Source organism: Takifugu flavidus, chromosome 7 (assembly GCF_003711565.1).
Source record: "Takifugu flavidus isolate HTHZ2018 chromosome 7, ASM371156v2, whole genome shotgun sequence".
Taxonomy (NCBI): Eukaryota; Metazoa; Chordata; class Actinopteri; order Tetraodontiformes; family Tetraodontidae; genus Takifugu; species Takifugu flavidus.
The window spans coordinates 14,025,403-14,039,346 of NC_079526.1; the positions used below are offsets into that span (position 1 = coordinate 14,025,403).

At 43.9% G+C, this 13,944-nt stretch overlaps 2 protein-coding genes and 2 non-coding genes across 8 annotated transcripts in view; 2 read left to right on the forward strand and 2 right to left on the reverse strand.

Annotated features, from left to right (window-relative positions):
- Positions 1-679: 679 nt before the first annotated feature.
- On the reverse strand, positions 680-752 carry trnam-cau (transfer RNA methionine (anticodon CAU)). Its single transcript has one exon. It is a non-coding gene; the product is annotated as a tRNA-Met (tRNA).
- A 2,732-nt stretch (positions 753-3,484) lies between these two features.
- trnam-cau (transfer RNA methionine (anticodon CAU)) lies at positions 3,485-3,557 on the reverse strand. Its single transcript has one exon. It is a non-coding gene; the product is annotated as a tRNA-Met (tRNA).
- Positions 3,558-3,783: 226 nt separating this feature from the next.
- nasp (nuclear autoantigenic sperm protein (histone-binding)) lies at positions 3,784-8,152 on the forward strand. Of its 4 annotated transcripts, XM_057038710.1 has the most exons (15): positions 3,784-3,984; positions 4,367-4,417; positions 4,493-4,606; positions 4,709-4,789; positions 4,964-5,070; positions 5,249-5,554; positions 5,723-5,775; positions 5,840-5,907; positions 6,068-6,141; positions 6,358-6,546; positions 6,663-6,835; positions 6,913-6,990; positions 7,066-7,137; positions 7,427-7,552; positions 7,967-8,152. In XM_057038710.1, the coding sequence occupies exons 1-15, from the start codon at positions 3,947-3,949 to the stop codon at positions 8,003-8,005; spliced, it is 1,569 nt and encodes a 522-aa protein (XP_056894690.1). In that variant the 5' UTR covers positions 3,784-3,946; the 3' UTR covers positions 8,006-8,152. The 4 variants fall into 4 exon arrangements, with proteins under 4 accessions (XP_056894690.1, XP_056894692.1, XP_056894691.1 ...); XM_057038712.1 differs by lacking the exon at positions 5,249-5,554 and having other exon boundaries at positions 4,964-5,083; positions 5,733-5,775; XM_057038711.1 differs by lacking the exon at positions 7,427-7,552.
- A 1,941-nt stretch (positions 8,153-10,093) lies between these two features.
- lrrc7 (leucine rich repeat containing 7) overlaps positions 10,094-13,944 on the forward strand; it is a 58,304-nt gene continuing 54,453 nt past the window's right edge. For both annotated transcript variants that reach the window (XM_057039364.1, XM_057039365.1), the window contains exon 1: positions 10,094-10,337. The gene's annotated coding sequence lies outside the window, so the exon portion shown is untranslated. The remainder of the gene's footprint in view (positions 10,338-13,944) is intronic.

A 13,944-nucleotide genomic window follows, 5' to 3' on the forward strand; every position in this document is an offset into this window, starting at 1 on the left:
GGGGGGGTGCGCACCCTCCTCAAGGCCCTCCTCCTCCTCCATCTAATCGAAATATCAGACTCGCTCACTTTAGCTCAACCTTTCCCATCTAAATGAAGCCAAACAGAAACTTTTGTCCACAAACTTTTGCTGACAGTGTTGAAGAACACACCCTCACTTCTGCGGCTAAAAAGAGCGAAGAAAATGAAATCATGTGCTGTTACAACTGTTACAAGAGAAATTGAGTAATTCGTTCACGAGACACATTTTGAATTATTCAGTTTTTCTCCTTGTTGATTACTTACATAGAACAGGGACACATTTTGGATCGAGTGTTAGATTAAATCTATTCATCATCATTACAGTAAGTATAAACGATGCTGTTTGCACGCAACCTACGCGCCATCTGCTGGTCATGTTTAATCATAGTAGAGTCATTTATTCAAGGGTCCAATCGAGATTTCTATTGATTACGATGCTGTTTGTATGCAATATGTCACTTTCAACGTTCCTAATGTAGAGATTTCGGCTTATTCGCCCTTGGTCAGGTTGAAAATATATTAAATGGTAACTGCATATAATTTATTAGTATGATAGTATGATATGTGCGTCTTCTATATTCGCATCAAAGTTTGCGTAAATAAATTTCGTGATAGGTCTCAAACATTTCAGACGATGTTTGGCAAAACGAAAAAGCTAGTGCCCCGTGTGAGGCTCGAACTCACGACCTTCAGATTATGAGACTGACGCGCTGCCTACTGCGCCAACGAGGCTTCCGTAGAGCGCACCCTGAACGCCTCATCATGAAAGTGGTCAAAATGAAGATTATAACCACGATAAATGCATAGATAAATGTACATCGTCAGCATCTGATGATTTTTGATCATTTCCATCGTCGTATTTTTTCAAAATTCAATGAACAATAGTTAAACATGCTGAGACCAGTTAAACATATTAACTAAGAACTCTGCCAAGTCCTGCACAGCCCCAGATCCCTCAATATTGAATACAACTAGACTACTTAATCTAGTTTGGCTACTAAATTACAGCACAATAACACTACTTTTAGCATTGTTTAGCACTATTAATTCAACTGGGAATGAGCGAGTCACCGTGCCGAAATTAGCCAATAATTAACACCAAATTACACACGAGGAAAATAACGTTAGTGTTAATGTATAATTACTGTGCAAATGTGGAAAAGAAAGGTGAATCGACCTAGATTGGAACTTGGTTTTCTTTCTTTATTCTATCACTGCGGTCAGGGCAGCGCGTCACGTTGCATCCAGGGCAGGGAAGGGAGACCAACGATGCACCGGAGCCGCCTGGTACCAATCTGGCGTAATAATAGGACCGGATGCATCTGCTGACCTGCAGCCATTCTCCGATACAAAGTCTATATAAAATTAACTTAGTCAAAGCAAACCTGCAGTGCTGCACAGAACATCTCACTTGATGCATTTCTTTTGAATTGTCATTGTCGATTATGATTAAGTCTCCCTGCACTGCAGCTGCAGAGGGCACTTTTCTATCTGTAACAACAAAAAAATCTTACTCTTGTTTCACATAACATAATAGCTGACTACTTTAAACACCCTACTGAATGTAACAGTTCACTGTGTTAAGTTCTTCAGAGGGATTTTTATCCTGCTAATAGTTATAAATCTAGATAGATTATATCCTTTCTGTCTATACCTGAGGGAAAAATGTAGTCTGCTATCTGAAATGATTGTAAAGGTCATGCCATTTCTTTTGTCTGTCATAACATAACATAATTTTATAACATAACAAGTAATCAGAAACGACGCAGTCCAGCGTACAACTGCCCAAGAAAACAAGCAATTTCATCGGCAGAAAAAAAAATACAACCAGCTAAAGCTCCGGCAGCAACTGCACAAACTTTATTGCAAAACTCCCGATGATCAAGTTACATTAGCGTTACAAATGCCTGACATGACTTGGACATATTGCATTAAGCATTTACGGTGATATTTTATGTGAAATGAAAAAAAAAAACGTAATGAATAACAGACCTCAATTTGCGCACGTACCTTGTCAAAATCCACGGAGATGTCCGGAATAAACAGCGGGCAGATTTTTAAACAATAAATCAACTCGAGGATCGATTGACTTTTCCAAAGATTGAGACCGCAGTTCGCAGTTTAATTTAAAGCGGGACGTCGAAAGATTGAATCGCGCAGATGATTGGCTGTTGAAAGATTGAATGGCGCATATGATTGGCTGTTGAAAGATTGAATGGCGCATATGATTGGCTGTTGAAAGATTGAATGGCGCATATGATTGGCTGTTGTAAAATTGAATGGTGCATATGATTGGCTGTTGTAAGATTGAATGGCGCATATGATTGGCTGTTGTAAGATTGAATGGCGCATATGACTGGCTGTTGAAAGATTGGATCGGCGATGCAACTGGCTGTTGAAAGATTGAATGGCGCATATGACTGGCTGGGCTTATACAGCTGTCACTTCAAACTTTATTCGAATCTATGCAACCTTCCCGACTAAAACACCCGTATATCTACAGCACTGAAAACCAAGCCGTTAATCCAAGAAAATGAATACAATTAAAACAAGACAATTCGTGTAATTGGGTTTTAAAACGCTAAGTTGATAACTCGTCTTGTATATTGTATTGTTATTGCTATGGTTTTATTACATACTGTTGGATCGCGATACCTTTCAAGTGTAGCTGCCGATCCGCGTGTTCTTTGAATGAAGACTTCGAGAAGAAATGTACCAATTTCAAAATGTATTTAACAATAGAACCAATTCCAGATACAAATATTACAGAGCTCCGGGCCAGTTCATAACCCTAGCAACAACAGAGTCAATTGTCAGGGCATGAAGTCTGACAACCTAACTATCCCTTGGCCCAGTCTCTTATAGTAACACACATGCAAATTCACAATGTTCATGCAATCCAATCCAGATCCCCTGCTGGGATGGCCTCGTCCTCTTCCTCCAGTCCCATTCGGTGTTGGTAGAGTTCTTCTTTTCCATTGTTTTCCCAGGTGGCCAGATCCCATTCTTCATGCAAATGTGATCATCAACCCCCCTGATGTCCTGTATACAATGAGTGTTTGACACCCCCTGCCTGACTGGCTCCTGAGATTACAGTGGAACAAACAACAATCCTGTGAATGGAATGTCTCTGTTCTTTATTACATTTGCTAATGAGTCTACCTTGCCTAACTTCTAAGAGAAGACAGAAACATATGGTGAAACACATAACAAGATAAAGACAATTCTCAACAATACATAGAACACATAGTTGACATTTTGCATTAGGTGTCTAGGGAAATCTAAGGAATCTAAAATCATTAAATACGATTCTTTTTGTATGCAATAAGTCACTTTCAGCGTCTAATGTATAGGGTCATAATGTAAAGATTTCGACTTATTCGTCCATTCGTCAGGTCTAAATATTTAATAAATGATATGCATATAATTTATTCATAGTATGAAAAACCAAAAGAAAAGAGAAGTGCCCCGTGTGAGGCTCGAACTCACGACCTTCAGATTATGAGACTGACGCGCTGCCTACTGCGCCAACGAGGCTTCCGTAGAACGCACCCTGAACGCCTCATCATGAAAGTGGTCAAAATGAAGAATATAACTATAAGAAATGCATAGATAAATGTACATCGTCACTATCTGATGATTTTTGATCATTTTTTCAAAATTCAATGAACAATAGTGAAATCGAATCTGAACTATATGTTTTAGGGTGCTATATTGCATTGCGTGCAGAGCTTGGACCTATCGCCGATAATGTGGCGGCTCCTTTAAGGTTACTCTCCCGCGTTCAAGTTAAACGGAAATAGAAACCGTGTTTTCTCTATTTAAGCGCGCCAACAAAGATCCTCACACACGGGACTGTTTCTGTTGCATACACACACGGCGGAGCAGCACGTCTGGTTTGTCCAAAGTCTTATTCTCCTGTAACGATGCCAGAAGGAACATATACCGCGTCAAGCTCTGGGAGGTAAGAGGCGCTCGCCTTCTGTAGAACGTCTGCATCGAAAACAACTAGCTAGCATATAGCTAATGCTGCAAACGCTCTTGTGACGAACAAACCAAACGTGTTATATCCAGCTGTACAACAAGCAATAACTCGGCGTGACTGTTGGGCTAATTAAGTTGGAAACAAATATACTTGGTGGGCTAAGAAATAAACTGAAGTGAACTAACAGTATCGCCGAATGCTAGTTAGCTAGTGCTATTCACAGTGATGCGTAAAGTTTGAGCTTGTTAGCCGTAATATGTAGTTGACAAAGTAAGATGTACTTTAGCGTAAAGGCGCATACTTTTTATTTTTATTTTTTTTTTACTGCCGATCAAAAATCGAATGTGATTCCCTTCTGCAGCGCGGAGGAGCAGCCGTGCTCCTCATCGGCGGCAGCTGCTGCAGAGGACAGGTGAGCTTCCGGCGACTAAAACCACCGCGTTTACTCTGTGATCGGTGTCAAACTAATGCACGTTTCTGTCTGCAGCTCTGTCGATGTCATGGAGGAGGCAAAGAAGCTGGTTGGAGCAGGAAACAAGTATCTGGTCTTGGGCGATGTGGTTTCTGCTGTTGCTGTGTTCCAGGACGCATGCAGCATGTTGTGAGTACAGTAACAACAGGGGGGCTTTCCAAGAAACCAGGTCATCTCAAACATGAAGTTATTCTCAAAAGTATTGTGGCTTTTCTCAAATCTGCCTGTCAGGGCTGCCAAGTATGGGGACACTGCAGATGAGTGTGGGGAGGCCTTGTTCTTGTGTGGGAAGTCTCTGCTGGAACTTGCCAGGTTTGTTGGTGGCCTTTTCTCAATTTTAGGCTGGATTGCTTTGACCTGTCTGACGATACATTGTTTACTGTCACTTTCCATTTTAGTTGGTATTCTCTGGGGGGAGGGCATGCTTTGGAACCCAGATTTTATCTTATTTTGATGGTACATTACTCTTTTATGGTTTGTGGTTAGGATGGAGAACTCTGTCCTCGGTAACGCCCTGGAGGGAGTCCCAGAAGAGTCTGAAGGAGAGGAGCAGCCCACTGACTCCAAAATTGAGAGTGCTGATAATCTTGATGGTATGTATGAAATGTTTTTGGTGTAGGGTTCCTAAAAAGACAAACCAATCAGAATTCAGGATGTGTTCAATAGTGTTAAATCTGCAGTTAGTTTTGTGGGCAGTTGTTTTTCCTGTGTGACTTCTAGCAGTGAACAGTAAAAAAAGCATTTATTTTTTTACATGCCGCTCTGGTGCAGAAAAAACTAGAGACGAGCTTCGAATGCAAGTCTACGATGCGATGGCTGAGAAGCCGAAGGAAGTCGGACAGGAGTCGGTCGCTGGATCGGTTAAAACCGATGAGAAAAGGGAAAACAGTGACGCACAATCCCCAATCAAAAGTGTAAATAGTGCAAATCATGGCGCCAAAGGAAATGGAGTGGAGAAGAGCCCAGTTCCACCTGTGAATGACATCGTTAACAAACCTGCCATGAATGAGGAAGAACCAGACAAGGATGTGAACTCAAATGCAGAAGCTGAAGAGGAAGATGAAGGAGCAGAGGGCAGTAAACTTTTTGGATTCCGGGCACTCTTTGTGAATGGTTCTTCACAGATGTGTTGACTGGAGCACAGTATAGGGTGTTTCTATAGGTGACGGGAAGCACTTGGTCACGCTGCATTTCACGAAGAGGAAGGAAAGAATTGCAGCTCACCAGTTTTTTCTTCTCGTGCAGATGATGACAGTGATGAAGATGATGAGGCTGGAGAGGGAAATGGACAAGCAAAGGTGAGTTCACACTTGGATTCTTGTGTACTCTGTACTTGCTCTAACCATGTGCCTCTTTTTTTAGGAGGAGGAAGTGGGGAATTTACAGTTGGCATGGGAGATGCTGGAGGTTGCTAAAGTGATCTATAAAAGGTATGTAGAAATAATTTGATATCGTGTTCTTGGAAGAACCTTTGAACTGGGTTGAAACAACTCCTAGCACCTCATCCTGGCTCTACATAAAACGGGCCACTGATTCTGCTGCTCTCCAAACGGGGAATAGTTGCGCTCTAAAATGCCTTCATTTCCACAGAAAGGACGACGAAGATGGCCAGCTGACGGCGGCTCAAATATATCTGAAACTTGGAGAAGTCAGTGCCGAGTCAGGTCAGTTTAAACACGGAGGCTATAAAACTGATGTCAAATGAGTTGGTGGTCAGCCAGATCCAACCTGTGACGCTGCCTTTATTTGGGATCGCCCTCCATTGCTTAATTGCTGATCGATGGGAGATGAAATAGATTTTCCTGTAATTACCTAAACCCCCCTGGGTTTGGTTTTGCTGCACGATGCAAATGTGACTCAAAACTGTGTTCCCTCTCCAGGCAACTATCCCCAGGCTTTAGAGGACTTCCAAGAGTGTCTCTGCCTGCAGCTGAAACACCTTCCACCGCACAGTCGTCTGCTGGCTGAGACCCATTATCACGTTGCCACAACTCTGTGCTACATGGACAAATATAGTCAGGCCATCCAGCACTACAACAGCTCCATCGAGGTCATTGAGAAACGACTGGGTGAGGAGCTTTGAGGAGGACTCGGGCGTTGCTGATAAAAATGCTTCTCCGCCTCTAAATGGAGGCGCAGCCATTAACAGAAGTGCAGCATTGGATGAAGAATTGTCTGTGTTCAGAAATGTTGCAGGAGGCGATAGCCAAAGCAGAAGGAGAAGATGGCACGGCTGAAGAGGAGAGGGAGCTGGAGGAGCTGAAGCAGCTTCTGCCTGAGATCAGGGAAAAGGTTGAGGACGCCGCAGAAAGCCAGAGAACGGCGAGCGCTGCGTCTCAGGCCATCCAACAGGCCCTGGTGAGTACACGCTACAGAAGGGTCGCATACACGTTTCCTCAGGCTCAGGGTTGGAACTTTTGGGCCCGTCCTTGCAGGGTGGAGCTTCAACGTCATCGGCATTCCGATGTGAAAATGGTGGCCCTTCGTCATCATCCTCGGAGCCCGCCAGCCAGGTAACGCAGCACGGACGCACCTTTAGCTTGCTTCTGCGATACCAGCACTTTAAAGGTCCGCCACACGTGTTTCAGGTTCCAGTCACATCGTCTGACAGCCCCCCCTCTAAAATGGCCTCTGACATCTCTCACCTCGTCAGGAAAAAGGTTGGTATTTCGGCAACTTGTTTGTTTGTTGGCAATTTGTGCTTTTAATCATGCTTTTTAATCCTCTTTACTGGTGCCTGTCAGCCATGCCTTAATTCTGCCTGCTGTGGTTGCTGGAACGTGCAGCTTTGTCTTGCAATCGGCCTGTGTTGCCTCCCGTCGTCGAGGTGGTTTTGGTGTCTGGTTTCAATTACACGTGTGATTTCTGTGTCTGCATGATGGGCGCTGATGTGCAAAAGACTGCAATGAGTTCAGCCTTCAGTCCTTTTGTCCTGGTCTGTTTCTACAGAGGAAACCAGAGGAGGGCCGAGTAAAGGACACTGATGCTAAACAGGCAAAACAGGAAACCACAGTTAATGGCAGCAGTGACTCGACTGCCAGCAACAGCAATGCAGTCCAGGGGAAATCACAGGAGGCGAGTGATGGGCTTGTCTTATGACGCATGTCCAGGATGGCGCTTAGGTTGATTACCGCTTGGAGCGCGAGGATAGCCTGTCATGCAGTAGCTAAAACTGGATGGTTTGTAGTGGGTTTGTAGTTGTCCAATCCGGATTCAGTTCAGTAGGTGAGCGTTAACGATGGAAGCATGTTTAGAGAAACCATAAAGTCTCGGTAAGTTTCTGCTAAATGAAAAGATGTTCTGAACCGTTAAAATCCTCGACGCTGAGATGGTGTTCAGAACGTCTCCTGCGCTGATGAATCAGAAGAAACTTGAAGCAACCTGTTATTGGTATTTATTAAAATATTAATACAAATCTGTTTCAACATCAAGAAATCCTGGTACAGATGAGTCCCTAACATTTTTTTATTTTATTTTTTGTCCCCATAGTCTGCCAACCAAACATCGCCTGTCAAGTCTTCATCATGACCATCTTCATCACAGAACTGAAGCCAGCACAGCATGCCTGCCCCCCCCCCTCTCACTTCCAACACTTGTCTTTGTAAATATGATCACTTTCATAGATTTGTCTGTCGTTTTGTATACTTGTAGTAAATAAACATTTGCAGATGTAAACCTGTCTGCTGTATTCTGTGATCCATCAGAATAATGCTGTCATCACGGGTGCATACTCGCGCACGCGGTACATTTGCACCCCCTGGTGGTCATGAAGGGCAGTTTTGATAAACCAAACCTTTGAACAAGGAAAGCCTCAAATTTTGAGTTTGGGGAGGGGAAACTATCCCTGGATCAAGCTCTTCACAGGTTTCATTAATGTAAATACTGTACATGGTGCTTTAATGTAGAAGAGGAACATCTGAAAGCACCCCAACAGTAGCCATTGGTGAGTATTGCGTTTAAAATGGGTTTGCAAGCTCGTATGGAAACCATAGCATGTTGCATATTAGACCAAGCGTTGAAGGCAATTTCTTTTACTAAAAGCAGGAATATCTAATAAGCTCTACATGAACATATGAAGAGAAATTTAATCTTAAGCTTAGGAAAGATAAAAGATGCTACATTGAGCACAGCTGTGCTGAGATGGCTATAGAGGGACGGAGAATGCAAATTCCCAACATTATTCTTTCTCCTGCTGACTTCCCATTTGGTTCTACTCCAGTTTGCATTTCTGCCAGTAGGTCCAACATTTGTGCCACAGTAGCTGGATCTGGCCCACCTGACTGAATGTATGCTTGCCGCGGGGCTCAGCAGAGACTTGATACGCCCCCCCTGGAGCTGGGCAGCTGTCCCTGTGTCAACAAACTGATTCTCAGTGGCAGCTAGATAAAGCTGCATTCCATCCTTATAAACGGTGAAACCAATGAAGAAAAACACAGCATGTCATTGATGGCCCACTGACGCCTGAAGAACATTCACCAGCCAACCATTTGGGTAGATGATCGCACTGAGAGCAGAAAGCCACCAAAGATATCTCTTATTTCTGTGACACCATCATTTAGCCACCTTAACAATCAGGTTAAGTCCTGGTTCAAAAAAAATCCAATGGCCTTCAGGGAAAAATACCTAAGTTTCTCCGTTTTGACCATCATACCCATAAACTCAGCTGGGACAGGCAGTTGAGATGGAGGTGCAGGTCTCAAGGTGGACGGACCAGTCCTGTGTACAGCTGTTACCAAAGCAGGATTCGATGTTCTTGGTCAGGACATGTTCCTCAGCACATCAGGATCTGTGTGGAGACTCCACACTGAATGGCAGAGACCTTACCTTCTTGGACTGGTTCTCTAAATGTGCAGTCCAGGTCAGAAGATCCTCAGGAAAGGTAGCACTGAGATATTTGAGACTGCTTCCTAGTTCCCCTGCAGTCCTGATGGGTGCTTGGGGCTGCTGCTGCTGCCTCCTGAGGTCCACAACCAGCGCCGTTGGTTTGCCATGTTTGGTTGGATTTCTAATCTAAATACAACAAACCCAAAGACGATCATCTGTGCCAAGACTCAACATGCCTGATTTGCTGTCATCTACATGCATGTGCACTCAGAGGCTGGCTGCAGCTGGGCCAAAAAGGTTTGGCTCCAAGCATCAGCAAGAGCTGATCCTGTCTGATAAACATGTCACTCATACCCGACCCACAAGCTGCGTGTGTGTCGTGTGTGTGTGTGCACAATAAATTAATGCTATACATTTTTGGGCATGCGTATGTGCACAGACTCCATGAGGATGAGGAAAATCTGCTGCTAAAAGCTGAAATATTCATCATCCATCTACACCTCTAACAGAGAGAGCTGAGGACTTGAACTTCTCTCTTTCCCACATCTCTCCTACTCTACAACACACACACTCATGCACACACAAGCCAGGTTGTTGCTAAGCAACTGTAAAGAGAGTTCACAAGTACCGCAATCCACTACTGTTTGTTTGGCTCTGTTCATGATCCCACCACAGCTCTCACTGTACCATCTGTAGATCCATGAGGACTTTCCTCTCTCCCTGCACTCACCAATCAGCATTTGCTGGAGGGGGCGGGACTATCGGTTCCCTAGGTTACCTGTGTGATTGACATCGAGCATCCTGCAGCTTATCGCGGCAGCGTATCTCGGATGGTCCCGCTCCCACCCCCTCTCCACCTCCTCCTGGTGACTGTGGAGAAATCTGGAAGAGAGAGGAGAGACGCGGAGAACAGAGGAACAACAGCAAGGCTGATTCTTTAAAGTTCTTCTCTCTCTTTCCATACCGGCAAGATGCACACTGGAGTGCTGGAGGAAGCTGGCTGAAAGGAGCCGAAAAGGGGGATTCTTTATTGGAGGTAAGTGAACAAACACACGCATCACTTTTCTGGGTCTGCCATACCAGTCAGCCGTCCTCACCAGCATGGTGAGTTATGGAAGAGCGTTTGGTGTCCATGTATGTGTGGGGGGGTAGGTATCAGCATGCAACATGCAGAGTAGTGTTAATGTATGAATTCCATACATCCTCAGATCTATATGGGACTATAGGAGCCGTGGTGATTCAAAAGACTGAGATATATCAGCACTTTTCTGCTCCATCTGCATTGGTGGAGGAGTGTTTATTACATAACCCTCCGTCAGCCCTGTATCAGCCTGTGCACCATCAAACCTTCAACGTGTTTGACTCCAGCCTGACGTCTGTCGTGACCGTAACCTAAAGAAAAGGGGGGTTTGGAAGGAATTTGTCTATCACGAGTGTGTAAGATCAACAGATCTGAGCCTCAGGGTTCGCAGAGCTTCGTGTGTGTGGGCAGGTGAGCGAGTTAACAAGTGGGCAGACAGAAAAACACTTCTCACAGGTGTCGTTTGACATTTAAACTCAATTTACGCCACCAGGCACATTTGCTAAAACATAGAAGGAACAACTTAAATAATATTAGACCCTTACAGGAAATAACTTGTCATACCAAACATTGTTTGACTGGTTCAGTTCACAAAAATGTTCACACCAAAATATGTTCAACTGTAAAAAATGTATGTGTTTGATACATTTTTCCTTGCTTTCAGATACTAAAAGCATTTGTTTTTCTTTAAATCACGACAGAATCTAGGCTATTGCACATCGAGATTTTTGAATATTTGGTTGGTTTGCTAGCCGGTATAGAAATCCTGTTTTGTGGCAACTTTGATTCAATTTTCTTTTACCAACATGCTAATTTTACAGGCCATCGTCCTATAATATTGTTTAACACACCTGACTGGAGATATCTGACTACTCCGTGTAACTCAGCACCTAGTCTGAATTTGCAAATCTTAAACATTACCGACCATGATGCTAATGGAATACCCGAGATATTAAAGCTAGAAGGATAACAATAAATCAAGAGATGAGGAGAGTTTTAAAATGCTGCCGCCAGCTTCCAGCCTGGGCTGATTTCAGGCTGCTGCAGGCTGTCAGAGAAGCTTTACCATAAACTGCATTCCATAGCATTACTGTTGGAGGTGATGAGCTCCCTGGAGCTGCTGCCTGTCTGCTTGTCTGCGTAGGAGGAAACATCCGTTCTTCACAGCTCTGTCTACTGTGGATATATAACGTGGTGGGATTCGACAGGAAAAATGCCTGAGCTCGAAAAAGTGGCTGAGGCAGATTTGAGCCCCTCGCATCACAAGTGCACAGCATTCATCTTACCCCACAGATTGGCTGGGATAGCCCACAGCTGAGAGATCCCTGCCCTCCTTCCTGTGAGAAGGGCCCGCGAAGCTGCTGACCGGTGGCAGCGAAATCCATCATATCTCAGTGTTGTTTATAGGGTGGCAGGATGACAACGCAGCAGCCACAGCTGCTGAGTAAACCTGTCAAAAATGTAACCCGACTGATTTTAAATGACTGAGATTACTAGAAAATGAACACTCCATATACTGAGCATCACCTCACTGGCAGAACTGGTCGGCCTGCTGGGACGTACTCGCATGAACGTGCATGTTCATCCTGACCCACGTTTCGTTCCTAAACCTCTCTTCGGATGTGTAGAGCCATATGCTCGGTGCATTTACACTCTGGATTAGTTAAATAAAGCATCCGATCATGTATAAATTTAGCATCTTTAGAAATGAGGAACAAAAGGAATCTTTCTGCTGTTCACTGACGAGGAGAGGTGGTTATTTCTCTTATTACCATTTTACAGACTTCAGAAGTCCATGTGCAGATTATACACACTGCACAGTACACAGTGATCACCCCCCCCCCACACACACACACACACACACACACACATACACATATATGCATATGTAGATGTTGGTATCCATATATGTGGTTCAGATGTATATAATGTGTCAATATTGGGTTTGTAAAGGTCATTTGTCCAGAGTGATCATCAGATTGGGTTCTACACAGATGTAGTCGCTCAGAAAAGCGGCGACGTATTTGTTGCTTGGCAACATTTCTTAGCTGGGTGAACGTGCTGAGATGTGTCAGCAGACTCGGTTTGTCATATTGGTTTCCCCACGAGAGGACGAGGTGCATCAGTGTGGCTGCCCTCTTCCCTTTGTGTCGTGAACTGATTCAGGGTCTGTTTGATTTCACCGGGAACGCCATTAGAATCAACATGCCCCCATAAACTTGCCCGTAGCAGCAAGAGTAGGAACCAGCTAAAATTCTGCTCAAATTGAACCCAACGACAATAAAATGATACTAATTTCATGACCAATATCCAATATCAGGACTAGGCTAGATGATGTCATCTATTAATCCTCTATCAATGAAGCATACATCAGTTGTTTCTTACACCGTGACTAAAATCAGCAGTTATCACTGGGGTAAATCAGATTTCCTCTGCTGGATGAGTGACAGCCAAGAGATTGCCATTGTTTGGTGAGACCATGTCGGGATGTTTTTTCTCTGATTAAGAGCTCAGGTCAAGGACGAGTTCTGTCAGGATGAGAGAGATATGATTCTGTTACACAGGAGAACTTAATTAAAGCCTGTACTGGCCTGTGCTAGACAGATGTTTTCACTTTTGCCAGACTGGACCTTGGTGCCAAGAAAGCGATCAGATTGCGAAATTTATCAATCACAAACATGAATCTACAGATTCAACACATCAGGACCTGGTGGAGTGAAACTAAATGGTTATTATGAACCTTGAAGGAAAGTGATTGTTCTTTTAGAATTAGGAGATCCTTTGGGCCGTCCTCCAGTACAAACGGAGGTTAGTTTCTATTTAAAAGGCCTCAGAATGAAGGTGCTGGATATAAAACAACATTCTGTGTCTGTTTTCCTCTCTCTTACTACAAGGTTGCATCATTTTCAGGCGTTGAGACGTTGAGAAATGGGAGGAGAGAGAAGGCGAAGGAGACAAAAGAGGGCAGAATCTCAGTGAAGGATGGATTCATAGCTACTTTAAGTTATTTAATCAATAAGTCAGCAGTCAATAAAGCACCGTGAGGAAATAATGACACAAATTCTGCAAAGTGATTGAGCGTGGACCAAACGTTAGCCAGAAACCCGCACAGGCAATAACAGCATCTTCATAGTCTGCTCCGTGTCCCCCCGTTACTGTGGTTAAGCTAACGCTTGCTTAAATTGTTCATCTGCTTTTTTTTTTATCATAAGTTCATGTTAGCAGCTTTCTGTCGGCTGTACTGAGGAAGAGGAAATGTTTGTCTGATTTTAGGAGGTATGTGATGTACCGGTATGCTAAAGTATATTCATCCATTTAACAGCCCATCTTACCTAATCAGCACTCAAATGTTCCGACGGTGAGTGAAGGCCTCGGGGACACGCCCGAGTTATTCACTGCACTGATGAAGCGACCTTTTGTTTTAAGCACAACTGCGCTTCAACAAACTTTCGTAACCACGAGCAGCGTCACTTCTGCAATAAATAATTTGGATGTTGGAGCCCCGTCCATCCCTGAAGAATTCATCGCAGTCAAAATCAACACTGATCTCTTTCTGCCATTT